This window comes from Mus caroli, unplaced genomic scaffold (genome assembly GCF_978045245.1).
Source record: "Mus caroli unplaced genomic scaffold, Mus_caroli_1 scaffold_9, whole genome shotgun sequence".
NCBI classification, from domain to species: domain Eukaryota; kingdom Metazoa; phylum Chordata; class Mammalia; order Rodentia; family Muridae; genus Mus; species Mus caroli.
Genome location: NW_028227264.1, coordinates 50,582,762 through 50,610,650, shown reverse-complemented (window position 1 = coordinate 50,610,650; position 27,889 = coordinate 50,582,762). Strand labels below are relative to the sequence as shown.

General features: G+C 39.2%; 1 protein-coding gene across 2 annotated transcripts in view; it reads left to right on the top strand.

The window, feature by feature from the left end:
* The window catches only part of Gopc (golgi associated PDZ and coiled-coil motif containing), a 43,418-nt gene continuing 15,529 nt past the window's right edge, over positions 1–27,889 (top strand). Inside the window, exons 1-4 of one of the 2 annotated variants that reach the window (XM_029482602.2) lie at positions 1–515; positions 22,800–22,964; positions 24,397–24,420; positions 27,032–27,207. In XM_029482602.2, coding sequence (XP_029338462.1) covers positions 228–515; positions 22,800–22,964; positions 24,397–24,420; positions 27,032–27,207 — 653 coding nt within the window. In that variant the 5' untranslated portion in view covers positions 1–227. The remainder of the gene's footprint in view (positions 516–22,799; positions 22,965–24,396; positions 24,421–27,031; positions 27,208–27,889) is intronic. The other variant, XM_021174113.2, reaches the window with a different exon arrangement.

Sequence of the window (27,889 nt, the reverse complement as noted above, 5' to 3'; positions counted from 1 at the left end):
CGCTGTCGCTGCTTCAGCCGCGCTTCCTTTGCTGCTCTGGAGCTGCGCTGCCGGCGTTGGCGGCGCGAGGGAAGGGAGGGGACCGGCGGGGTGTGTGTGTCTCTGTGTGTGTGTGCGTGTGTGTCTGTGTGTGCGCGCGCGCGAGGGGCGCCGCGGTGCTAGCAGTTCCCCTCGCGCGGGGCGGGCGGCCAGAGTGAGCAGCAGTCGGCGAGGCCCTGGACGGCGCCATGTCGGCGGGCGGCCCATGCCCGGCGGGAGCCGGCGGCGGCCCAGGGGGCGCCTCCTGCCCTGTGGGGGTCTCCCCTGGCGGGGTGTCCATGTTCCGATGGCTTGAGGTGCTGGAGAAGGAGTTCGACAAGGCCTTCGTGGATGTGGATCTGCTTTTGGGCGAGATCGATCCGGACCAGGCGGACATCACTTATGAGGGGCGTCAGAAGATGACCAGCCTTAGCTCCTGCTTTGCGCAGCTATGCCACAAAGCCCAGACTGTGTCCCAGATCAACCACAAGCTTGAGGTGAGCCTCGGGGGCTGGCAGCAATAGCATTCAACCCCAGGCTGTCCGAGGTCGTTAGATCCCATTTAACGCACTAGGAAAATGATCCTTAAAAACCTACCCACTGGACACCTCAGCTTCGGATGTGATGGAGAGAGAGTACGTTTTATACGTGAGTGAAGCAAAGGAGTGCGGAGCGGGTGGGGGAGGAAAAGGATGCAGACCGATGTGTGGGTCTCCAGACGTCCTGTCATCCACCTCCCAGCATCTCATGCGGTGGGGACAGGAGCTAATCACTCTACCTGCCTTGTAGGTGTTATTACCAAGACCTCAACTCTCTTCTGCTTTGATAATGACAAGCTAGATGATGTATTTTCAGACAGATGCAGCTCTGATTATTTTCATCCAATAGCCCAGATCAACGTCCGTGTCTGTACACAGAGACATGCATGAACTTAGGGGAATCCGATTAAAGCTCTTGGGGAAATGTAATGGAATATATACGTTCCTATCTTCCTTCTCAGTTTACATTCACACTTGGCAGATATTACAGGCAGCTATGTCTTTAGAGCTGTCAATATTCAAATAGCTTCTAGTATTGAGATGGTATGTCTTTGTATTTTACAATATTTTCCGTAATTTCAGACCTTTGAGACTATGTAAAGACAATCCTTTGCTTTGGTCTCTAATCAGAGCAAGGGGAGTGTGATTGCAAACAGGAATTCCAAACCTCCCATTTTGTGTGGAAAATTCAACTAGGCCAGTATTACAAGATTTAGAAATTATGGTGTACTAACATTATATGGGAAACCTTTTAGGAATAGACAATTTCAGTAGACAGTAGGTCTTTGATTTTAAAAAGGATTTTTTTTAAAAAATGAGATACTTTGTTATGTGTGAAGTTCTTTGTGCCTTAGCTTTCCTAAGAGCTCCTCATGACTGTTAACAGTAATAATGATAGGGCCTGTTGTGTACAGATTAATGTGTATGCTAGATTGGTTTCCTGTCCTTGCTTAGTGCTCAACAGTCTTTCATATTAGTTAGCCATGAAAAACATTTGCCACTAATATTTGATTAGCATCTTACATATTCAGGATGCTATGGTTTCTTTTTGGAAAGAGTGGGATGAAAGTACTTATGTAAAAGCATTAAGTGTAGATAAGGCTGTCTCTTGATTCTTTTTTTTTTTTTTCCAATGAATGGTAATTTCTAAAGCTGAGTTTTCAGGTAGTATTTAGTGGCTTTTAAAATGGTATTTTAGCTTTAAAGATCAAAGAGTAGCTTTTGCCAAATAACTTACATACCATCTACATATGTAACCATTTACTGGAGATAAATGGCTTTTAAAACATAAAACAATTTTAACTTGTTTTTTAAATGATCTAAGGAAGATAAACAATAGTACTTTCTGATGTTAGCAATAAGGTCTGATTTTGAGATTAAAAAAAAATTTTTTTTTTCCTATGACTAGAAGGTATTCAGGTTTTTTAAATATTTTAAAAGAATATTTCTCTACTAGACTGTGCATGTAATAAACGTGGGTTTTTTTTTTTTTCAGGAAATTATACTTACATATTCTAAGTCCATGTCCCATCTTAGGAAGTAGCATTACTTCTTAAAGTAAAGAATGCTAGCATATCACAGTGTGTGGTTTTCAGTATAAATGCAACTCTTGATTCTGAGACCTTGGAAATGATGAGAAGGATAATTTTGTTTTTCTGCTTAGTATATTCAACTATACATGATTCACCTGTGACAATTTTTATACATAAAACATCTTACATAGTTTTCGTATTATTACTGTGTACTGCTGTGAAAAGACTTATGGCCAGTCACAACTTTCAAAGTACACCTAGTGTGCCATATTCAGAATCTTGGGATGTTCTGCAAACTGTGGACAATCTACTGAGATCCTCAGTATTGAAATCTTATAAGAGATTTTGGTGCTTTCTTACTCAGTTTTAATTTTGTCTCAATAAGTAAACTAGGTCTTCTGACTAGTCTTTAAGGATGTTGAAGTCATAGGCGATACTGCTTCCTATTCGTGTAATAAATGTATACCAAGTTTAGTTGTTTCAGAGATTAGTACTTATAATAAAATGTTTTTATATTCTCAAGACATGGATAACTCCAGGGTGGGTGATTTGTTTCCGTAATCTCAGTATTTGGATGGTGGAGACAGGAGGATCAGAAGTTTCAGGCCAGTCTGGGCCACATGAAACCCTGTCTTAAGAAAACAGATATGGATAAATGAATAAAACAAACAAACACTCAGACAAAAGGAACTTCCATATCCTTCCAAAATGCAGCTTTTACTCTGTCCTTCTGTTTTTAGGTAATACTACATCAAATTAATTTTTTTTTTAGTATAGAATAGAGTTTATTTAGGACATGGGAAGGGGAGTTGTGAAGGAAGTAGAGATGGGGGAGTGGGGTTGGAGGGGTGAGAATAGACTGGACAGGAACACGTGGGGGGAGGAGAAAGGGGTCAGAGAGGGAAGAGAGAGAGAATAGGAGCTGGAAAACACTGAAAAAAATTATTAGTTCCCTTTTAAATTAAATATAAATGCCATCCATGTAGCAGCCTTTTCCCGTAAGTTATATTTGGCAAGAGATGTATATAAAGGACTGCGTTTGAAGAAAAAAAAAATCAGAATATTTTGAGTTGGCACTATTTCAAATTAAATTTCTCAAACTTTGTACCTGCCTGAGAGTTTCTGCTATGGTGAGACAGTTGGTTGAGGCCCAGCTAGAGTCACCAATATAAGAGTAACAGTGGCGGTAATAGCCATAGAGGACCAAAGGCCATGAGCCAGTGTGTTAAAATAACTCACCTCTGTTTTGGAATGTACGCTCTGTTTGCTCCTTTTAAGAAATAATAGCAAAACAATACACCTAGACTGCTCATGGTGGTCCTTGCCTATAATCCCAACACTATGGAAGTGGAGAGGGGGAAGATCAAAGGCACCCTCAGCTATACATTGAATTCAGGACCATCCTGGGCTACATGACACCCTGTTTCCAAAATCAAAAAAATAAACCTTCTATTACATATCTTTCTTCCACAGAAGCTGAAGTTGTTAATGTCTCTTTGAAGTGATTTAGTGTTCAAATCATTACTAGAGAAGTGTTAGGCCTTGGTCAAAAGTTATGTTGACATTAATCTGATGATATACTTGGTTTTGTGCCACTTTAAGTTTGTACTGTTTTATTTATTTGTTGGTTGATTGGTGTGTGGGTGTGTGTGTAAAGGAGAAAGTTCAACATCAGGCATCTTCCTCCTGTTTTGAGACAGGATCTCTCAGTGAACTTGGAGCTTACCAATTTGGATAAACTGTGCTGGCCGGTAAGCCCCTGGCATGTCCTGGGGTGGTAGATGCCTTTCCGGGTCTGACTTTTTACTTGGTTGCTGGGGATCTGAACTTCAGTGCACATACTTTGATGGCAAGCATTTTATCAACTGAACCATCTCCCCAGCTCCATTATTTTTATTTCTGAAACAGGATCTCTTGTCATTGCTGCCTCAATCTCTGCTTCTCCTATCTCCATCTCCCTGAAGGAAGTACTCTTAACCCAAGACTGTAGTGGACTAGTACAAATTAAGATAAGAGATACAGAAATACTATTTCACGTTGTATAAAATCAGTGCACTAGGAAGTGGAAAGTCTGATGATGCTCATGGTGCATTTGAAAATCTGGGGAAGAGTTGAAGGTACACAAGAAGTGAGATGCCAGATAGATGTGTATTGGTAGGTAGCGAACCAGACTTGCCTTCCTGCATAGGCTATGCCATAGACTTGAGCTTTATCATAACAGGAGCAAACATTCTTAAACTAGATGAGTGTCTCAGATATGAGATTTGATTAGACTGTCCTGGTTATAAAATCCAAGTTTTAATGCAATAGGCTATCCTGGCAGAAAGTTTGAGAAAATAAGAGTGAGTGCAAGAAACTCTTTAGGAGTTTCAAAGTATCCATGTGACATTATGGTAGTATAAACTAAGTGATATATATAAAGTGTTCAGAGCATGAGAACCTTAAAACGTAAAATTCAACAGAGTCCAGAACTGGATTAGAGGGAGGGAGGGATGAAGGAATTTTGGACAACTTTATGATGCATTGTTCTTGTGTAGCTGGCTGTCTGGACAGATGGATATGTGACATTATTAGCAATAATGATATATAGCTAACCTTATGGATCAGTTACTGTGGATTAGGCTCTGTCTTAAATTTGGTTTTTACATATTCATCTCATTTTCACAGCAGTTCCTTAAGAAAAGGTTATAATTATGGTTTTTGTTTTATTATGGAAAGGATGTAGACGGCCCACACCAAGCTAAATAAAGCATTCTATATAAACAAATTGATGTTAGAAGGGGGATTGGGAAGACAGTTGAGAAGCATCCGGAAGAAGTGGGTATGGATACATAGCTTAGAAAGGAAAAAGTAGGCTTCAGGGACGGTATTACTTACTTCATTGTGTTTTTCAATGAAAAAAATAAACTTGAACATGTTTATATTTAAGGGAAAAACTGAATACTGTGGGGTAATATCAAGATGGGTAATATTAAGATTCTGGGTACAGATAAGACACAAAGAACTGGCACAGTAAGTGGCTTTGCATTATTTATATAGTAAGGAGTGAAAGGTGATGAGAATAGATGGGGTGAGAGAGTTGCCAGGATTTCTTTTTCTTTTCTTTTTTTTTTTTTTTTTTTTTGGATTTTCAAAACAGGGTTTCTCTGTCCTGGAACTCACTTTGTAGACCAGGCTGGCCTCGAACTCAGAACTCCACCTGCCTCTGCCTCCCAAGTGCTGGGATTAAAGGTGTGTGCCATCATTACCCGGCTTGGTTGCCAGGATTTCTGTGTGATTCTTCTTTCACTTTTCTTCTCTAAAATAGCTCAGGTCATTTGCTGAAATAAGAGGAAGGACTCGAAGAGAGTAGAAGAGGTTGTTGTAGCTATACATTAGGGGAAAAGTCCCATTGCCCAGAGAAATGAGCTGCCAGGCAGTAAAGGACCTGGTTGGTGTTGCTGATCATAAACATGACAATCAGTGTGCCCTGTGGTATGCCTTCACCAACACTGTTGTTTAAGTATGGACACATTCATGCTAGTAATACTTAGATTTAGCCAGCGCCAAAGCAAAGAAATTTGTTAGATGGACAAGGAAGTTGTTGAAATGAACGTAGTAATGATGAAGAAATGGAGGCATTTAAGGTGAAGGCGATGTAGACAGAGGAGCTGGTCTTAGACACAGTGGCAGAGAAAGGAAGGTGGGATCACATTTCTGATAGGGAAGTGTATTTGTTGGTACTGCAGTCACTAAGTGCGCCGCCAGCCCCAATTCATGTTCACCAAAGTGATGCTGAGAACTAGTGTCTTCCAAATTGGGTAAAATTCAGGATCCTTATTTAGGACTGGCAAGCTCTGTAGGATCTGACCTCTGAAAGATGTATCTTGCCATTCTTTATTCTTACTCTTTATGATCTAGGCATAGACCTTTCAAAAGCATTGACAATATTCTCAACTTATTTATTTCAGGACCCTTGGCACTTACATTTTGGGGACACAAGAGAGCCTGACTGACTTTCTCTCTCTCTCTCTCTCTCTCTCTCTCTCTGTGTGTGTGTGTGTGTGTGTGAGTGTGTGTTTTAGAACTTGAAACTAAAAGTTGTAAATATTAATGTGAATATTAATATATATTAATTTGGGTGGGGATGGACAGTAAACATTTAAGTTTCAATATGTAGTCACTGCTGGCCCCTTGGTATTCTCCTGCCTCAGGCCCTCAAGTATTATGATGGCAGGCATGCACCCACATTGTTAATGTTGATACCATTTTAAATTTAAAATAGCTTTTCCAAAATCAAATAAAATGAGTGAGCAGAGCAACATTGTTTTCCATATTTTTCAAATCTTTTAACATCTAGCTTAATGGAGTAGTAGTTGGATTCTTGCATCTATTTTTGTGTTCAGTTTTATTGTGATAGCATTTTGTTGCTAGGAAGAAAATTTGACCAGGCAGAGAGCTGTAGCTTGAAAGGGCGGAGGCGTATTCTGATAACCCTGTCAGATAACTGTCTGTTTCCTTTGGTGGGAACCCAAGAGGCAGAGGCCTGCAGATCTGGTGAGTTTCAGACCTTGATGGTCTACAAACCCAGCCAGGGCTATACAGAGACACTCTGTTGTAAAACAATTTCTTTAAAGAGGTGATAAGAGATACTTTCTTTGGAGATCAGACAAGATGGGGTGTGTTTACAGTGTGCGGCTGTAGACATGAGATCGTTTCTTTTTTTTTTTTTTTTAACAGAAGTTTTTTTGTTGTTTTTTTTTTTTTTAAGATTTATTTATTATTATATCTAAGTACACTGTAGCTGTCTGTCTTCAATTGCACCAGAAGAGGGTGTCAGATCTCATTACGGATGGTTGTAAGCCACTGTGTGGTTGCTGGGATTTGAACTCAGGACCTTGTTTTGTTTTGTTTTTTAGTACACAAAACAATGGGTTTCATTATGACATTTTCATACATATTTATCTTTGTACTTTTTTCCTCTGTTGCCTACATCTCTGTACTTATTTCTGCCACCTCTCCACCTTCCTACACCCTCCCCCACTGGTTTGTTAATAAATAATGGTCTGTCTAGCAGGTTGAGTAGCTCTTTATCCAGGGATGATTATGTAATATCATGCATGGATCATTTTTGAAATGGTTTGCTGATTTTTTTTTTTTAGCTCCTCCAGCTTTTGATGCATCTTACAAAATTTTTAAGTATTATATTTGTTAGTATTTCCCATGTCATCAAGACAACCCTTAGGTTTGGGGAAGTTATCAGGCTCATGGTAATGAATTTCAAGTTTCCCAGGATTGTAATTTTCACTAAAAAACTCCATTTTCATCTTTACTAGCACGTACTGTCATATTTAGTCTCAGGAATGTATTTACCACATTTTAATCTAAATACTGGTTTGTCCCTTTTTTATATTTTATTTTTGAGACAGGGACTCACTGTGTAGTCCAGGCCATCCTTTAATTCCTGGTCTTCCTGTCTTAGCCCCTCGGTGCTGGGGTTCGATATGCATCACCACACTCAGCTACTTGGTCCTTCTCCCAAGTAAGATGCTCTTCAAAGGGGAAAAATCCCAGGTTTTAGTCAAACAGTTGCCTAGGTGTTTTTTCTTTGAGATAGCATATGTTCATTTACAGTAAATATGCTTTGCTTCTGTCTTATCACATAGAAGGTTAAAGAGAGATATACTCAAAGATCAAAACTTGTAAGAATTAGTGATTTTTTTTTTGATTCATAAAGAACATTATGAGGAAACTGAATGGCTGCCATGCAGAAAATACCAAGTACCGGTGCAGTCTGTGCCCTTAGTGGCCTTGCGATCATGTGCCAGCACCATACTAGCCACAGCTTTTGCATGTTAGTGCAAACATCAGCCTAGTAGAAATGCAAGCAACATTTTATTACTATGAAAGTGGCTTGCACCTGTGAGAGTGTCCCATGAGACATGGGAGGAAACTGGTGCTTTAGTGATGGCTGAAACTCTTTGCAGAAAGAATAGTTATGCATTTCTACCCCACTGAGTCTTTTACTCTCTCTTACATAGTTTCTAATTACATATAATATATGTGTAATATATATAAATAATAATGTGTTAAAGTTATTTTATAGGATCCTTGGACATTTTATCTTGACTCTTATTTATTTATTTATTTATTTTTTAAAGATAGTCAGGGGGTTGGGGATTTAGCTCAGTGGTAGAGTGCTCACTGGGTTTGGTCTCAGCTCCAAACCAAAAAAAAAAAAAAAAAACCATGGTCAGAAATGCCCCTCAGAAGGTTCTCTAAGACTTATATTTCAAAAATAATGCCACACACTAATTAGCATACATTTCATTCTTTTAGGTCTGTTCTGTGTACCAGGCCTCTATAACCTTAGCATGTTCACTCAAGTGTGTGTGTGTGTGTGTGTGTGTGTGTGTGTGTGTATGTGTATGTTTTCAGATCCCAGTCCTGTGTTAGGTATATCATTGGAATTCTGTGGATGTGTGATGGTGTGGACAACTAGAAATAAAAATATTTTCTCCTATCTAGACTGCAGAACAATTTGGGAAGAAATAGTGACCAATGAAGTTAGTGGTTATGATTATATAGAAAAAAAATTGTACTAACTGGATAACATTTTCTTGCAAAACTTTCCTAAGCTACAAGAGAAAACTGTTTGAAGGTTGACATGAAGTAGGAAGGTCCTATTTTCTGCTTTGGAAAATGACAGGTTTGACACTGAATATATTTTCAGTGTATAGTATTATATTAGCCTTGCGTTTTAGAATGCAATTCATTGTTGTTGGTTTTTTTTTTTTTTATAATTTTGAAGAGTAGTAAAGATAGCACTTTGAGCATAGGGAGAAAAAAGAAAATAGAGGAAGATCCTTTATATAAAGAGTGAGTTAAATGATAATTTGAATAAGAAAAAAGGGACTAGAACAAAATACTCCTGCTACTTACATTGTCCCTTTGCTTTTGCCACAAGTGAAAAGGCCAATGGAGAATGATTTGGCTTCTGTCAGATAGATGACAGTCCTTTATATAACAATCGCATAGTACATCCTGTTAAAAGCACTTGTGGGGCGGGGGAGTAGGGGGGAGCATGATATATAGGATGGCTGTGCATCTTTTAGTAGAAGCAGATAATATGTAAAGGTTTTCTTACTATTTGAGATATGAGTGTTAAATAACAGTATATTGTAACAAGTTTGTGTGTGTATTATGTGTGAGAGTGTGTTGTGTCTGTGTGTGCACATGTGTGTGTGTGTGTGTGTATAGGTGGGTGTATGTGTAAGTATATGCAGGTGTTTGGGAACATGGAGGCCAGAGGTCAGGGGTGTCTTAATTGGGTGTCTTAGTTGCTGTCCACTTTATTTCTGAGACAGGGTCTCTCTCAATGAAGCTGGTACTCACTGATTCAGTTAGGCTGGCTGGGCAGCTTCCAAGCCCCTGACATCCTGATTTTGCTGCTCCAGCACTAGAATTATGGACTCGTGTTACAAAGGGTGAGTTCAATGGTTAAGAATTATATTAGGAGCCGAGTGGTGGTAGCACACGCCTTTAATCCCAGCACTTGGGAGGCAGAGGCAGGTGGATTTCTGAGTTCAAGGTCAGCCTGGTCTACAGAGTGAGTTCCAGGACAGCCAGGGCTACACAGAGAAACCCTGTCTCGAAAAGCCAAAAGGAAAAAAAAAAAAAAGAATTAAGGGGAAGAAAGAATTATATCAGTAAGGAACTGTCTTTAAAAAGATTTTACCAGTTGGTTATCAAGTATCAAATAGTCAGCCATGAAAACATACATACAAAGCCGGGCGTGGTGGCGCACGCCTTTAATCCCAGCACTCGGGAGGCAGAGGCAGGCGGATTTCTGAGTTCGAGGCCAGCCTGGTCTACAAAGTGAGTTCCAGGACAGCCAGGGCTACACAGAGAAACCCTGTCTCGAAAAAACAAACAAACAAAAAAAGAAAACATACATACAAGTAAAATTGTACAGGTCTTATTTAGGAAGAAATATATGAATGTGTGTGAGTATGTGTGCGTGGCATGTGCGGTACAACAGTTAAGGAGAGAAGAGGCTATGAATTTGAAAGAGAGCAAGGAGGGATATATGAGAGTAAGGAGGGATATATGAGAGCGAGGAGGGATATATGAGAGCAAGGAGGGATCTATGAGAGGGTTTAGGTGGAGGGAAGCAAAGGAGAAATGGTGTAATTATATCATAATCTCAAAAATGGAAGAGAGCAAGGGTTTTATGGATGGATGGTTTTGCCTGTTGTATACAAGTACCGCATGTGCATGCCTATTGTTTTTAGAGGTCCAGTTCTCTGGATCTAGAATTAAAAGCTGTTGTGAGCTTTTAATGAGATGAGTGCTGAAACCCAGTCCTCTGCAAGAGCAGCCAGTGCTCTTAACCATTGAGCCGTCTCTCTAGCCCCAGGAATTGTCTTGATAGAATAGTTTAGAAGACTAACATGGGGGACGGAACAGTAGTGAGTCATTCAGGGAAGGCTTGATAGTAATCCTACAATACTCTGTAGGTAAAATGTCTCTCTGTATCTCCTTCCATTTCTGGAAGGATATCATTTTTACTTTATGAAGTATATTTTAAAATTTTTAACACACTTTATGATTGATGATTGACATGTAATTATTATACTTATTTATAAGTATTATTTTAATACATTTATTATGGTGAGAACATTTAAAATCTGCTTTCCTAGCTATTTTGAAACATACACATTATTGTTAACCCCAGGTATCTAACTGTACAATAGAACACAAGGATGTATTCTTCTCTATGTACAGGTCTTATTTAGGAACATATACCTATGGCTTTGTATCTCTAATTGATTTTACCAATCCCCACCTCTTCAAATCCCCATACCCCTGGTAACCACTTGATCCTCTGCTTGTATGAAAACAATTTTCTAGGTGCCACATTAAGGTGAGATCATGCAATATTCAGCTTTCTGTGTCTGGCTTATATCATTTAACATCATATCCTCCATGTCACTTTACATGGTATTCTTTGTTTCTTAATACTATCCCATTATGTCCATAGTCACCATTTTGTGTGTGTGTGTGTGTGTGTGTGTGCATGTACCATATTTTCTTTGTTCTTTTATCCATTAATAGGTACCTAGGCTGATTCCTTATCTTAGCTATAATAAATGGTGCTACAGTAAACATAAGATTCCATATATCTCTTTGAGGTACTGATTTCGTTTTCATATATCCCTAAATTGTGAGATTGCTGGCAGTTGTTTCTTTACTGTTTTGGCTTCTTTTTGGCTTGAAGATACACCACTCAGTCTTCTATGATGGTTATACTATTTAGGTTTCTTTTTTTTTTTTCCCTCCATAATCTTGCTAGTGTTTTTCTTGGTTTGGTTCCTTTGATAGTCACCATTTTAATAGGGTGTGTACATGTTTGATATTTTGTTATAGATTTGATTTGTATTAGTTCAATAGTGATCCCTGCTGTTAAACTGTTTTTTTAATATACCTGATTCTAAATGTTTTATAAAATGTCTACTCATGTTTTATCCATTTTTAACTGGGTTATTTGTTGTTTGTGTGTTTTGGATATTATCTCCCTAGCAGATACATAGTTTGCAAATACATTCTCCCACATTGTAACCTGTTTCTCTGGTTGTTGGGTTTTGTTTTGATGTTTCTAGAGTGTTACAGTTCCTTTGATTATTTTGGGTTGCTACCATTTGTCTTAGTTACTTTTGTATTGCTGTAAAGAGGCATCAGGGCCAAGGTAACTTATAGAAGAGTCAGTGTACTGACTCTTGACAAAAGCTAGCAAGAATACACAGTGGGTAAGGGACAGACTTCTTCAATAAATGGTACATGGAAGGGGGAATGCACATAGTGCTGGGATTTAAAATGTGAGCCACCACAACCTGTGTTCTGTGTCTTTAAAATACTTTTGGGGTATTAATTAAAGTTGGAGGTTGAAATCAATTGTTGCTGCAGTTTTTTGTTTAAAAAAAAAAACTCAATGGGTTAAGTATAATCTAATAATTCCCATAAATTACTTTAATATCAATTATTGATCATCTTGAACACAAAAAATTCACAGTGATCTCTGTTTCCTTACTAAAAGTGAGCTTTTATTCACTTACGCCCTCTCTTCTTCCTTCCCTTCCTTTCTTTTCCTTACTTCATTTCCTCTATCTCTCATAGATGTGCTGACATCATAGAAAGGGCTCTTTGACCTAAGTGAACAGTACAAAATAAAAGATTTAGGTAGTTAATTCTCAGTAGTTGACTGTTTGTTCAAAATATAAGTTAAAGTGTAACTGAGGAGCAATTAGCAAGTGGTGGCTGTTGGGAGAGGGAAGGTCGGTTTCTCCCAGGATTCAGCCCTGAACAGCTACAGTCCATGCTTCCCATGGATGGCCCTACACCCAGGCACATTCTGGCAGTGCCAAGTAGACTCAATAGATTGGATGGATAGATGGATGGATGGATGGATGGATGGATGGATGGATGGATGGATGGATGGAACAAACAAAGATAAGAGGGAAAGGAATAATGGAGGATGGGAGAGGAATTGTAGTAGAGGGAATAGGAAGTGGGCTTGATTAAAATCTATTGTATGCATGTACAGAGTCTTACTACTGTATGCACTCAAGTAACACACACAGTTGAAGCAGAACTGCAGAATATCATTTCACTTTGAATAAAAAAGTAGTAACACGGTGTGGTGGCACACACCTTTAATCCCAGCACTTGGGAGACAGAGGCAAGTGGATCTCTGAGTTCGAGGCCAGCCTGGTCTGCAAAGTGAGTTCCAGGACAGCCAAGGCTACACAGAGAAACCCTGTCTCGAAAAAACAACAACAAAAAAGTAGTAACACAAGGACACTTATGGTATACCATTTCTTTTGTAAATATCTTTAATGAAATTGTTCTGAATAAAAGGTTTCATATTTATTACAGAGGGCACAAACGTATGGCCTACAACAATGAGAAAAGATCCTCAAACAATTTTTTTTTAAACGTTTAAACTAGTTTTAAGTTTATTTGGCTGTGTGTCTTGGATGAGCTGTTTAAATCCTGATTTCCATTTCCTTAACTGTAAAAAAAAAAAAAAAAAAAAAGTTAAGTATGATAAGTAGAGATAATGTCCATGCCTGCCATATGGTAGCTAGATGCTTGCTTTGTGGGAGTGTGGATATTATTGGCACACTTACCACATACTGTAGTAACATACACAGTTTTCCTCTGGTTGCCTGCTTGGAACTGCTATTTCCATGGTGCTGCCCTGGAAATCAGAATTGGATACCAGAATACCACTTGGCCACTGACCACCTAGGTAGTCTTAAAAAATATGCAGCTTTGATTATAGTACCTAAATTTTGTCATAGTCATAGTAATCATAGATTTTGTGTTGTTGCAGGTCCCTTTCTAGAGTTCAGCCCTGTTAAAGAGTGACTATTAAATAGTATGTAGAAATTTTAAATTGAGTTCTAAATAACCTAAAGTTTATCCATGACTAAATTTTCTTAGGAAGATTGCTTACATTTTAGGCAAGAAACTAAATAATATAGAATTTAGAGTAAATTTGAAGCAGTCTTATTCCCAAGATTTAAAATAGCACTTCAGATTTTGATACCTGTATCTTCTATTTTTTATTTTATGTGTATGGTTGTTTTGTCTGCCTTGTATGTCTGTGATCCGTGCATGTCTGGTACCTGTGAAGGCAAGAAGAGAGCATAGGATTCCCTGGAACTGGAGTTACAAATAGTTGTGAGTCACCATGTGAATGCTGGGCATTGAACCTGGGTCCTCTGAAAGAGCAGCCAGTTCCCTTAATTACTGAGGCATCTCTCCAACCCCAATATTTTTATGTTTAGCAAAATGTGAGGAAATTACTTCATTTAGTTGATATAATATATGACTTTCAAATTGAAGACCCATTCATTCACAGCCCTATTTTTCTTGTCCCTTTTGGAGGTAATTAGATCTAGTTTTCATTTGAATCTCTTTTGCTAGTAACATATATGGATTTTGCATGTATTAATACATCATGCTATTTGTGGAGAAAAAGTAGATAACTAGACGATATATGTCTGCTATTGAAATGTATGGTATAGTCATGTTCTTACTAGAAAGGCTGAAAAACATTAGTTCCAACTTCTAGTTTACAAGAAATGCAAAGAATGAAAAATGCATTAGAAGACATTACAAAGAGAAAATCAAGACAGAAAGAAAGGCAGCAGTAGGAAAGGAGATAAAAAATTTTATAAAATTTTGTAAAATATAAAATAGCTGAATTTAAACTTTCTTGGGTATGCTGGGCTAAAGTCACAAGCTACATATATACACAGAGTATATATATTAGGAAAAAAATCTTTTTTAATTATTTCAGAGGTCATAGAATCCTATAGGGTTTTTTGTTTTTTTATTTTGTTTTGTTTTTTGTTTCTCCAAGGACTTTCTAGACCAGGCTCACTTGTACTTTAAAAGAGCAGGCTTCAGAGTACACTGAACAGTGTCTAGTGGGATGTGGCTTAAATTTGTTGAATACGGTTTATAAACCGCCTATACGGTACTGGTAAGTTTTTTCTTCCTGGAGTTGCTGTTCAAGATTTACCAAAGGTGATTAAACTGTGTCTTAGGGCTGGTGGTAGAGTGCTTGTCTAATATATACAGGGCCAAATTTGACCCCCAGTGCTGAAAACTCAAAAGCAAAACCTGTTATATACTTATGTAGACAACAGTGAAAAGGAACTACTATTAGAAAGGAACAATATATTTTATATATTACATATGCTCACTATATATAAGGATTCAGTTGCTGCTACTGTTATCTTTTTTTTCAAAGATTGATTGATTGATTCATTCATTGATTTTTGCATATGAGTGCTTTATCTTCATGTCACCTGCGTACCAGAAGAAAGCATCAGATCCCAGTATTGATTGTTGTTGGTTGTGAGCCACCATGTGGTTGCTGGGAATTGAACTCAGGACCTCTGGAAGAACAGACGGTGCTCTTAACTGCGGAGCCATCTCTCCAGCAATTATCTCTATTTGCTATTATCTCTTTAAGCACTTAAATCATAATGAAATTTCAGATTTGGCATAAGAAATAGTCTAGATCTGACTGCATTGTCTAGTGTGATGTGGCTGTTGTATGTACTTGAAGTATGGCTAATTCTGATTTAGATATGGTGCACAGATACCTATATAATGATGGCGTAAAAAGTAATAACTCAGTAAGTGTTACACTGATTATGTTTACATATGTTGTGCTAAATAAACAATATGACAGAAATGTATTTCGTCCACCTTTTTACTTGTGTGTGTGCTTGTCTGTGTGTGTGTGTGTGGTGGTGGTGGGGTGTCTGTGTCTGGCCTCCAGACCCTAATTATTACTATTCCCTACTTATGTGCTGACACTGAGATTGACTTTTTAAAAAACATTTTTTACATTGTTTGCCATGTCAGGTCTCCTGTGCCACCATGTGGGTCCCCCAGGTGTTATCGATTATTATAAATTAATATAGTAAATTGGTATAAATTAGGTTATCAATTTGATGGCAAGTACCCCTATTGAACCATCTACTGATCGCTATTTATTAATGTAGTTATCAGAAAAATTTGAATCAAATGTCTGGCTGCTTCTGTTGCACAGTGTTAGTCTAAAACATCACAGTTTTCCTATTACAGTAAAAGTGGGAAGTGAGACTTTGTGACCTAAAGAAGGCTCTGATAAAAGAACCTTAAAAAAGAAAAGAAAGAAGAAAAAAAAATGTTTTTAACTTAAAAGAGGGAAATTGAAATCACAAACGAAACCCAAGGGCAAACTCTCCAACAAAACTAGGTATGAAGGTACTTTCACAAACTCCAGAAAATGGTGGGTTGAAATAGCAGGACATTCCCATGTCTCATGTAGAAAACTTCCTGAATGGCAGAAGGGTTTCCAAGGAGCCCAGACACAAGTCACCAGCAAATGCCAAAGGGAGAGACTTTCTCCTTGACTTGAAGACGGAAGTAGGCAGGTCACAGACCAGAGAACTGCTTCGAGGCTACAGTATTATTTATTGGTACCCCAGTGTAGAGGAATGCTAGGGCGGTGAGGCAGGACTGGGTGGGTGGGTGGGAGAGCAACCTCATCCAAGCAGAGTAAGGGGGGATGGGAAAGGGGATAAAATTTGGAATGTAAACAAAATATCAGATATTCTGTATGGGTGTAGGTCTCATACCAACAAGCTAAAGATTCAAAATGTCTGGGGTATACTTTCAGGATTTTAGAAAATGTCAACCAAATCTCCTTTTGTGAGTGTATGAGTTAGGGGTGGGGGTGGGGGTGGGGGGTTGTGTGTGTGTTTGGGGTATTAACCATTTTCCATCTTTAAAAAAAATCTTACTATCGATTTATGGATGGTAGATGGATTGGCATAAGTTATGGTCTTCACATGGAGGTCAGAGAACAACCTGCAAGGTCTCACCTCCCACCTTGGTTTTGTTTGTGTTTCAAGACAGGGTCTCACTGTTTTACCTTATCTGACCTGGAACTCACTATGTAGGTCAGTCTGGTCTCCAACTCAGAGAGACCTGCTTGCCTCTGCCTCCCTGGTGCAGTGAATAAAGACATGTGCCACCTCATCAGGTTGCCATCACCTTGTTTTGAGGGGACTTCTGACTTGTTCTTTCTGCTGCCGTTATCTACTCGAGGCTAGCTCTCCCTCTAGCTTGCTAGTGATTCTCCTCTCTCCTCCCGTTTCCCTTTAAGGCTACTGGGGTTGTGGGTGCATCCTTCCACATTCGGCTTCTTATGAGGGTTCTGAGATTGAACTCAGTTACCAGCCTGGTGCAGCTAGCACTTCTACACGCCTACTCATCTCCCCAGCCCTCCATCTCTTTTTATTTAGTTTTGAGACATGGTCTCTCATTGAGCTTGAAACTCATCAATTAAGCTAAGCTGTCTGGGAAATCAGCTTCAGGGATCCTCTTGTTTCTGACCTGTCTTCATATATTGCTGGTGGGAACACAGAATGGTTCTACTGCTGTGAGGTCACTATGGAAGTCAACGTAACAATTGTTCCTTTAAAAGTTAGTTGTAGAAATATCACAGACCCAGAATTTTGACTTCTATGTATGTACTCTAACCTTAACCTTCACAACTTCTGTCCTGATGCCAATTCTAACAGTTCTTTTTTTTTAATTGAATATTTTATTTACATTTCAAATGTTATCTGTCCCTTTTCCCATCACCCCTTACTCTGCTTCAATGAGGGTGCTCCATCACCCACCCATTCCTGCCTCACTGCCTAGCATTCCTCTACACTGGGCATCAAGCCTTCACAGGACCAAGGCCCTCCCCTCCCATTGATGCAAGGCCCCTTCAGCTCCTTCAGTCCTTCCCCTAACTCTTCCATTGGGGTCCCTGTGCTCAGTCCAATGGTTGGCTGTGATCATCTGTATTGGTCAGGATCTGGCAGAGCCTCTCAGGAGACAGCTGTATCAGGCTCCTGTCAGCAAGCACTTCTTGGCATCAGCAATAGTGTCTGGGTTTGGTGTCTGCATGTAGATGGATCCCCAGGTAGGGCAGTCTCTGGATGGCCATTCCTTCAGTCTCTGTTCTATTCTTTGCCCCTGTATTTCCTTTAGACAGGAGCAATTCTGGGTTAAAATTTTGGAGATGGTGGGTGGCTCCATCCCTCAACCGGGGGGGAGGGGGGGACATGCCTAACTTCTGGATAGGGTGTCTCAGCAGGTTCTCTCTCCCTTTGTGGGTATTTCAGCTAATGTCCCCATGGGGTTCTGGGAGGCTCTTGCTTTCCTGGCATCTGGGACTTTCTGGTTGCTACCCATAGCTCCCTATCCCCCATTGCTACACACCTCTTAAGAATTCTCTGTTTAGCTCTGTTCCCCATTTTTTAATAGGGTTATTTGGTTCTTTGGAGTCTAACTTCTTGAGTTCTTTTTAATTATTGGCTATTAGCCTCTGTCGGATATAAAACAGTTCCTAAGTTCATTCAGCTGTGTAGATTTTGAGTCTGGTTAATTTGGGTGTGTGATGTTTTGATTTGTTTGTATTGTTTTGGTTTTAAATAATAAAGTTTATTTAAAAGAAAAATAAAAAGTATACTATGATAATTATTTTCATAGCATTTACATAAAGTAATCTAGAGCTTTAAGGTATATGGCATACAAAGGTTAGATGTAAATACTGTCATTTTATGTAAGGAACTTGAGAGCATTCAGGAACCTGACATTTACAAGAATCTTAGAACCAATCACAAAGCAACTTTCCATTTTATAACCCAGAATCTCCTTCTAGATACCATCAAGAAAAGTAGATCTAGTATTTAGCAATTGACAGGTAGTTTTTATCAGTATCATGTTTATCACCCAAAGGGGTACCCCTTGAAAGTAAAAGAAATCGACAAATTTTTAGTGAAAATCCCATAAAATGAAAATATACTATAAGTGAATCTTAAACACACTCTTGATGTAAAAGACCAGACAATGTACACTACATTTGCATTTGTATAACATTAAAAAAAACACCGCTCTTTTTTTTTAAATTATGTGCTCATTAAATAGATACACTTATTTTTGTTAATATGTTATTTGTGCATTGCTCTGATGTAAACTATACTGAATAAAATTGTTATAAAAAGGAAGGGATCGCTGGGGCTAGAGCTTAGTGTTAAGAGTGTTTGCCTAACATACACAAGGCCCTAGGTTCTAGCCTCAGCACCACCAACAGTGACAACAACAACGGACAATGAGAAGGCCTGAGTTAGGAGGCATCTACAGGGAGGAAAGAAAGAAAGAAACAGTGTCTTGGTTTCTTTTCTGTCTCTTCTGTTTCTTTTCTGTAATAAAATAAGCTGACAGGAGCCACACATAGGGCACAGCCTGTAATCTCAGCACTGGGGGGTGGGGGTGGGGGGCAGGGACAGGTGGAACTCTATGAATTCAGGACCAGCCTAGTCTTCTTGTGGTTCCAAACCAGCCAGAGCTAAACAGTAGCAGCAAAAAAAAGCCTCACTGGGTACATGCGCATGACACAAGCCTGAAGAGCTGACTATGTTCTATCCCAGAATTCATGTCAAAGTAAAAGAGAGAAACAACTGGACAAAATTTTCCTCTGACCACATGCCTATACCTTCTGATACTTCTAATAATAAGCAAAATAAAAATTAAAATTTTCTTCTCTGGCAGAAGCAACTTAGGGAAGACAGGTTCTTGTCTGTATCACAGTTCCATGTTATAGTCTGTCATGGGGCAGTCCTAACAGGAGGAGCTTGAGACAGCTGGTCGCATTGCATCTGTCAGCAGAGACCAGTAAATGCTTGTGTGCAGTGCTCTGCTTGGTTGCTTTGTTTTATATTCTGTAAGCTCCTCTACCCAGAGAATGGTTCTACCCACAATTATTGTGGTCCTCCCACATGAATTAACACAATCAAGATCATGCGCGCACACACACACACACACACACACACACACACCCCTCAGGTGATTCTAAATTCTGTCAAGTTAGCAATTAATACTAACCATCACATGGGACAGTATGTTTGTCATTACACATTCTGATTTGATGAACTTGTACAGTATCTTTTTTTCTTTTCCCTCTCCAACCATCCCTGACAAGTAATTTCCCAAACCCCAGTCCCTGGCAGTCTCTACTCCATGTACCTCTGTGTTGGGGTATTAATGCGTATCTGCTCCTAGTCCCAGTGCAAGCCTCAGCTTTGTACTTCTTTCTTTCTGGTGCTCTTATGGGACAGTTCTGTGATTTACACCAAGATCTGCACTCATATCTAAGACCTGTCTTCCCTCCTAAGTAAGCTGTTATCCGAATCTCAACCGTTTGCATCAGTGGCTTCACTTCAGAAAGGGTTTTGTTTTCTTTTACACTTTAGTTTTGAATATATTGCACAATGCCGCAAGTCTTCCTAATAATGTTTCTAACGTTATAAAATCCTTTATTTCCATTTATAAAATTACCATGGCAGCAGATCGCTGTTGCTAGAAACTGACTTTCCTTGGAGCTGAGCTAATTCTGTATGAACTACCTACATTTGTTTTTTCTGTGACAGTATAGTTCTCTGGCCTTTCAATTTTTAAATTGAAAGTTAAAGTTTAAAATTCTTTTGACTTGAATAGGAAAGAAAAGTGCAAGCACTGGCTAACTGGGCAGAGCAAACATAAGGCCCATGTGCAGTTCAGAGTGGTGAAGCCATGTCAGCTGTGTAGAAATGGAAAGCTTTGGTGGAATGAATAAGCCCTCCTGGGCGGATTTCTGCTCTAACCGAGAACTTGCAGTCAGCTCTCCTGCTTAGGCTCACTGTGATCTCAGCACTTGGCCCTTAAAATAATTGCTACACAGTACAAAGGGTAATTTTCTGACCAAAAAAAAAAAAAAAATCCACAGCTTCCTAAAATGAGGTTTGAGCTCCTATATTAGGTCATGCAACTGAATGTGAGGGTCCCGAAATATTGGAAAACAGGAAAAAGGTTTCTGAATGTGCAACAACCAAAAGTTAATTCAAAACCAAACACATACTGAGTCAGCACCTGCCCTTGTTGTATCACACAGCCTCATGGCGGCCTTGATTCTGAGTCCACATGCAGTTTACACTGTGCACACTGTTGCAACACACAGTACTGATGACTGAAGCGTGCAGGCTAAGATGCAGGTTATGAATGATCTGTTCTTACAGCATATACAGTCTTCTGTTCTTACAGATATGTATGGCTTACAGAAAATGAAGACAAGATTTTCTCATCATTCGTCAGCATGTAAAGCTCACATTAGATATCCCTGGGTTACACTGTATTGGAATGTTAGAGCTCAAAAATTGCTGTTTTGACTTTCTGACTTTAGTTTCCTTAAAAAAAAATGTTGAGCCAAGGAGATGGCTCAACAGGTAAAAGCACTTGCTGTAAGCCTCACAACTTGAGTTTAGATCCCTTGATCTAAATGTGCATAGTGGTGTGTGTTTATAGTGTGAGGTGTGAGACAGAGGCAGGAGAATTCCCCAGAAGCTTGAGGGTAGATACCCTGGAATATGCACTGCAACAGCAAGCAAGAGGCACTATACCTCAAGGCCAAGGTTAGGAGGGCCAACACCCAAGGTTGTCCTCTGACCTGCACACACCGGTTGCAGCACTCATGCAGACATTTACATGCATACAGATAAGCAGATAAGCATTTTGGAGGCTGGAAAGATGCCTCAATGTTTAAGAGCACTTGCAGCTCTTTCAGATGACCCAGATTCGGTTCCTGGCACCCATGTCAGGTAACTCATAACCATCTGTGATTCCAGCTCCAGGGAATCCAGTACTTTCTGGCTTCATCAGATACTTGCACATACATGACGTGGACACATCTAGACCACACACATAAATGAAAATAAATCTTAAAAATAATAGTAATTATTATTAATTTTTCTATTGTTAAATGAATTTTGGCTTGGGATTAGGAAAGAATTTCCAACAGCTTCCAAAATAGTCCTAAGCATACTTCTGCATGCAGAACCTTAGTCTCTGCATTGACAGTTGTCAAATCGAAATATTGATCAATTCTGGAAAATGTTGAAGGTGCTCTACCTAAGGTTTCGACAACCTTGTGACATGTTGTCATCTGTGAAGTTCAAAATTGAGAACCGTGTAATTAAGTTGCAAAAAACTACAACAATAAAGACAACCTTATGTTTTAGGTAAGCTTACCACTTTGTGTTGAACTACATGCATAGCTGTCTTCAACCACATGGGGCCCATGGACTACAAGTTAAGCTTAAGTATATACTACCCGTGTCTTATAGTATCACATCCTCAGTTAAGAACTATGTAAAAGTAAAAAAAGCATACCTTGTTATGCAAATTATTATTCATCTTTAATAAATGATAAATCATATGATTGTTTTAAATAAACTTATTTATTAGGAAGTGTTTGTGTACTTACTTTATATAACTATGTGACTAGGGTTGTGTAGAAATCCAGTGAAAAGGGTTATAAGAAAATGAAAGCAGTTCAGTTGACAGAGGAATTACCTAAGCATGCATGAGGACCAGGATTCAGCCCCGAGGCACTCATAAATAGAGCATGGACACACACCTCCAGTCTGAGCACCCAGGGAATGGATGCAGAGGATCAGAAGTTCGGGGTCATCCTCACTACATAGCCAGTTCAAGGCAGCTTGGACTAGAAACCATTTGAATGAGTGAATGTTGCCAATGGGAAAAGTTTAAGAAGTCTAATGTAGGCTGATAGTTTCTGTGTTGAAGACAGACCCCCACTAACATGTTGTTCATGTTAGTGGACCACTGTGATGCATACTGTCTGAGCAGGAAGGTGACTCTATATCCCACACTTCTGTGATTTAGAAGCTTTGAAGATAAAGATGAGAAGGCTTTGAAAGGGTTGGTGAATGTGAACCAGGTAAAATGGAAGTAACCTGTGTTAGTAGAAGACATTTATAGTAGAGTTCTCTTGCCACTTAACGTTCTTCACACTTGGTTTCTGGTCAGTTTCATTTTTTATTACATTTTTATTTACTTATTTGTGTGTGCACATTGAGTCCTAAGGATCAAAGGCTTGGCAGCATGTGCTTTTAACCAATGAGCATCTCTCTTGACAGACCTGCTGTCGGTTTACATGGATAGTTTGGTTAGTTAGTGTATAGGTTTTCATCTCAAGGATTATCTCTTTGTCATTTCTTGAATAATAATAAAGAAAATTAAGGACCCTTAATGTTTTCTGTTGCTTTATAAGGCACAGTTGGTGGATCTGCGATCGGAATTGACAGAGACTCAAGCAGAGAAAGTTGTTCTGGAGAAAGAAGTCCACGAGCAGCTTTTACAGCTGCACTCCACTCAGCTTCAGCTTCATGCCAAGACTGGTCAAAGTGTTGACTCTGGGGCCATCAAGGCAAAATTGGTAAGTGATGCAGAATGCGCACTTGTGTCTTGGTGGATGGAGAGGTGATTCCTAAGGGAGTTACAATTATAAAATGTGTTCATGGTGAAAGTTCAATCAATAGAAAGTTTATGGTCATAGTCACCAATAGCATCTGATAAAATCAATACCCATCTGATAGAATAGAATAGAAAATAGTCTATTTTCAGATGTTTGTATAAATATATTTAAAGGCTAGTAGAGATATAACAAACAAGTTTTTGTTCTGCTATCTGTTGGGGTTAATTCAGCTGCTGTAGCAGAAATCCTGAGTAGCACTGAGATTGTTCTTCAATAGTTTTGTTGGGTTTTCCTCAACTAACCTGAGGAAGGCATCTCAAAACTGATGCAGCCACTCCACATGTACTAGGAGTTAAGGTTCTTGTTTGGTTGTATTCTGACATACGTATGTATTGGCTATAGTTCCAGCCTCGGGATTTCCTCATGCCTGTGTCTAGTTAGGAACAGGAAGAATCTAAAGAGGGACAGAAACATTCTTCTTAACTGTGTTGGCCTTGGTAAAACAAGGCTCAATGACTAAATCTCCTTAGTAATTTTTGTCAGCCCCTCATTCACTTAGCCTTAGGTATGTGCTAATCTGTATATCTTGGTAAAAATTGAAGTGCTGGTAATACTGAGAAGGGGACAGTAAAGAGCCACCAAGTTTCTTAGCTCTCAGAAGGATGTAAGCATTTCTGCTGCTACTGAACACTATGTCATGTCTGTATATTTCATTATGAGTTCCCTCTAATTAGCCATAACCATCTTAATTAAAACTGTCTATTTAAGTAGACAACAAAATTGTAAAGCTTGTTTCAATTCAACCTATGGATTGAGTGTAGTCTGTATGCCAGACATTTGGCTAAATATGTGGTGTCAGCAGTAAGAAAGATAAAGCTTAGGAGAGAGAGAGAGGTCATGAGACAGCACTGTTGGTGTGATGAGTGTAGGACATGGTTAAGTTTTACTTAATTTTGTTTGATGCTTATATGTACATTGGACTCTGCTTCAGCATTTATCTTCTCCTCGAGTCCTCATAAACTGAAGGGCCGTGGATCTGTGTTAACAGACATCCTATAAGTTCTGTTGACTCTAGAGAACCCTGACTAAGACAAGCTATGTGATGTTAACATTGAAAAACATTTTACATTTTCATTAGAAAAGAGTTCCTTAGCTTTTAATAGATGCTATAGAGAAATAAATATTGGGCCAATTGTATTGACTAATTTTAACTGTAAAATTCTTAGTGTAGTATTATAACTGTTGTTTATAGATTTGCAAATATATTTGTGCTAATGAGCTCTACCCAACTGATACCCAACATGTGGGAATTTTCCTTGTAATGATAATACCACTAGATAATTTGTTTGTTTGATGGTTTTCTAATTATAAAACTTTTTTCTTGTATCTGAAGTCTGTCCACTCTGTGGAGGATCTGGTAAGTCTGGCGTTTCTCTTGCTTTACCGTGTCCTGCTGAAATGCTCTGGTGTGTTAAGTGTTAGCTGTTGTCACACTTTGTATTTGGAAGGGATGTTAATGCTGGTTTTCAGGGTTCAGATACCTGAAAGGGGGGTGCCTGTTGTGCTTTTCTCACTGCATGTGCCTAAAGACTTACCTTTCATTTGTGACTTACAGCCGTTGTTTGCAGAGCCCATCAATTTTGACAACTTCTGGGACTTGTAACTTGCTCCCACTTATACTTTGGCAAAAATACCCCCATGAGGGTATTGAGGATGCAGTAAACAGACCTGGTTTTTAAGCCCTTTCAAGTTTCTGTTTGAACTTGTTCCCATTACGAGAGTGTGCATGCAGATTCCTTCATCCATTGCATGGTTAGGACCTCTCAGCGGCTGTAAAAATGATGGTGTAGACGTAAAAACACTGGGTTTTAAATGTTTTACCAGAAAGTATTTTAGACAATAACAATATATAAATTCTTAGTGTATTTCCCATTATCCCAGGCTAATCAGATTCCAGTTGACTTAGGACTTTACCACGTCTGAAGAAACATCAGTCTAAAGTTTGAAATGAACTTACTTATTACCTAATACAAAAAAGTTAACCAGGAAACAAACTTACAAATTATCTTTAAATCTTAAAGTAATTCTCTTCAGTTGCCTTAAAATATCCTTGTTTGCATATTATTTATTTAAAGATTTATTATGTATACAGTGTTGTATGTGCATGTATTCCTGCATGCCAGAAGCGAGGGCACCAGATCTTATTATAGATGGTTATGAGCTACCACGTGGGGTGCTGGAAATTGAACTCAAAACCTTTGGAAGAACAGCCAGCACTCTTAACCTCTGAGCCGTCTCCCCAGCCCAACATTTTTTTATTTTTATTTATTTATTTTTTTTATGGCAGACTGTCCTTGAACTCACAGAGATCTGCCCCCTGTTTCTGCCCCCTGAGTAGTAGGGTTAAAGGTGTGTGCGTCACCATGGCTGACTGGCTTCATGTGTTAGTTTTACATTTCAGCAACTGTCAGATTCTTTAGGATTCTGAAGTATTAAAAGGAAGTGGTAGCCTCATACGCATCTGAGATTTCATTAGCAAGCTCAGTACAGTAATATTTCTATACCTATACACCAAAGAAATCTTGGTTTTCAGGCTGGGAATGAAGCTCAGTAAAGTTGCTAGTATGGATAGAGCCCATGAAATGTGTGTGAAAATATAACCATATTTTCCTAAGCTCTGGATTTCTGTAGGTCAGTAAGTCAGCAAGGGCAGCCTAATCAGGATAAATGCTAGTGTGATGCCTTTAGTTGGTTTTGATGCAGAGCTAATACCTGTGGGACCTCTAGTCAACTCTCAGAAGAGGTGTGCTTGGCCACACGCAGTGTGCATGTGATTTGGAATTTGCCTTTCTTTGGGCAAGGCTTTGTGCCTTCCATTTTGCACTCTGCTTTGACTTGAAGCTGCCCATTTTACACTTGGATCCTGAACCATGGTCTGTGAGCAGAAACACACGGTATAAACTCAGGGGAAGCTGAGCATTCATTCTTGTGAACTTATAATAACAACGTAATGGCGATGATCCTGAGATTATGTCCTCTAATACCTGTAGATTCACATAGAAGGCTGAAGATGGCTCCTTTAATGAGAGCTGAAAAATGTATGACTATTTTACTTTGTAGGTGGCAAAAGGAAGAAGATGTTCTCTCTTAAAATCAAGCTCTAACTACAGGTTCTTCATGCATGCCTGTACAGTGTTTTCTGAAAGCTTAGAATGGGACCATAGGTGGTCCAGTGGATAAATGCTAACCTGGAACTCTGTGTAGCCAGGGTGACCAGGAACTTGTCGTCCTTCCCCTTCAGCTGCCTGAGTGTAGTCTTGCTGTTATGAGCTGCTGCCTGTGGCTTAGCATTTTTATATTAGTCTGGTTTCTAAGTCATTTTTAGAAAGTAGACTCGGTGTCCTGCTTAAAGAAGATTGTTCTTGCTTCTCTCAATGTCAGTAAACATCATGTTATGTAGCTATTCAAAGGAAGGTCTGAGACATTGTTTTCCTAATTTTAAAGAAGGAAATCCAGCTGGACATTTTTTCTATATCTAATCCTAGCACATGAGAGATAGATGAAGGATTGCAGGTTCAGGGTTAGCCTGAGCTATATATATAAAATGAGTTCCAGGCCACCCTGAAACAAGGCTTTATCTCAAACACAAAGAATTCTCATCTAAAGAGATGGCTTAGCAGTTAAGGGCACTTGCTGTCCTTCCAGAGGACCCAACATCCCCATCAGCCTGCTCACAGCCACCTGTAACTGCAGCTCCCAGGGACCCAATCTGTTCTCTGGCTTCCATGGACAGACCACACACATGTGGTACACACTCAAGATTCAGATACAGATGCGCACGCCCGTGCGTGCACGCACACACAAATACAAAAATAAATAATTAGATCCATTGTGTTTCAATTCTATTTCCCATGTTTTCATTGTTTGTTTTATATGCTGAGCTTATGTATAATTTTAAGGAGCATAGTCTCCTGGCTATAGAGTCATAAAGACATTGTCATAAAATTATGATCTTAAAATTGCAATAGGAAAGAGAACTTGAAGCAAATAAAACAGAAAAGGTAAAAGAAGCTCGACTTGAAGCTGAAGTGAAGCTACTAAGGAAGGAGAACGAGGCTCTTCGAAGGCACATAGCTGTTCTCCAGGCTGAAGTTTATGGGGCGAGGTTGGCTGCCAAGTACTTGGATAAGGAGCTGGCCGGCAGGTGTGTAAAATGGCTCTGCTTGACTCATATCTTATGACTGAAACGGTTTCACCCTGATTTTTATACATAGCTATAAGTTAACAGTGTTGGCAGCACTGTTTAGCACAGATGTTTCTTATCCACAAGTACACTATTTATTAAGTAATATCAGTATTAAGCTAATAATAATTTACAGTGAGATGCCTGAAACTCTGCAGAGCAATGCTTTTCTGTAGTTTCCTGCCTTGACTCTGTAACAGGTGATGCTCATGTGACCAGCAGTAAGAAATTCTTTGATCTTTTCTGGCCCCACTTTCTGGCTTTAATCTTGTTATGTGAGTTACTCACAAACTTTGATGATGTGCTAGTATCAAATCATTTTATACTCATTTTAATATTCTGTTAAAAATTGAGATGAAGCCAAGGTTTTTCTAAATTATTTTTAGACTTTTAAATTTTACATGTGCGAGTGTTTTGCCCGTGTGTTGTATATACACCTTGTGTATTCAGTGCCTTGGGAGGTCAGAGGAGGGGGGTGAGATCCCCTGAGAGTTACAGATGGTTGTGAGTCATCATGGGGTACTGGGAACTGAGCCTGGGTCCTCCTCAAGAGCTTCAAGTGCTCCTAACCACTGAGTCATCTCTTCAGCCCTGAAGCAAATAACTTTTATCATTTTGAAATACAAATTTCTGATGATTTTTT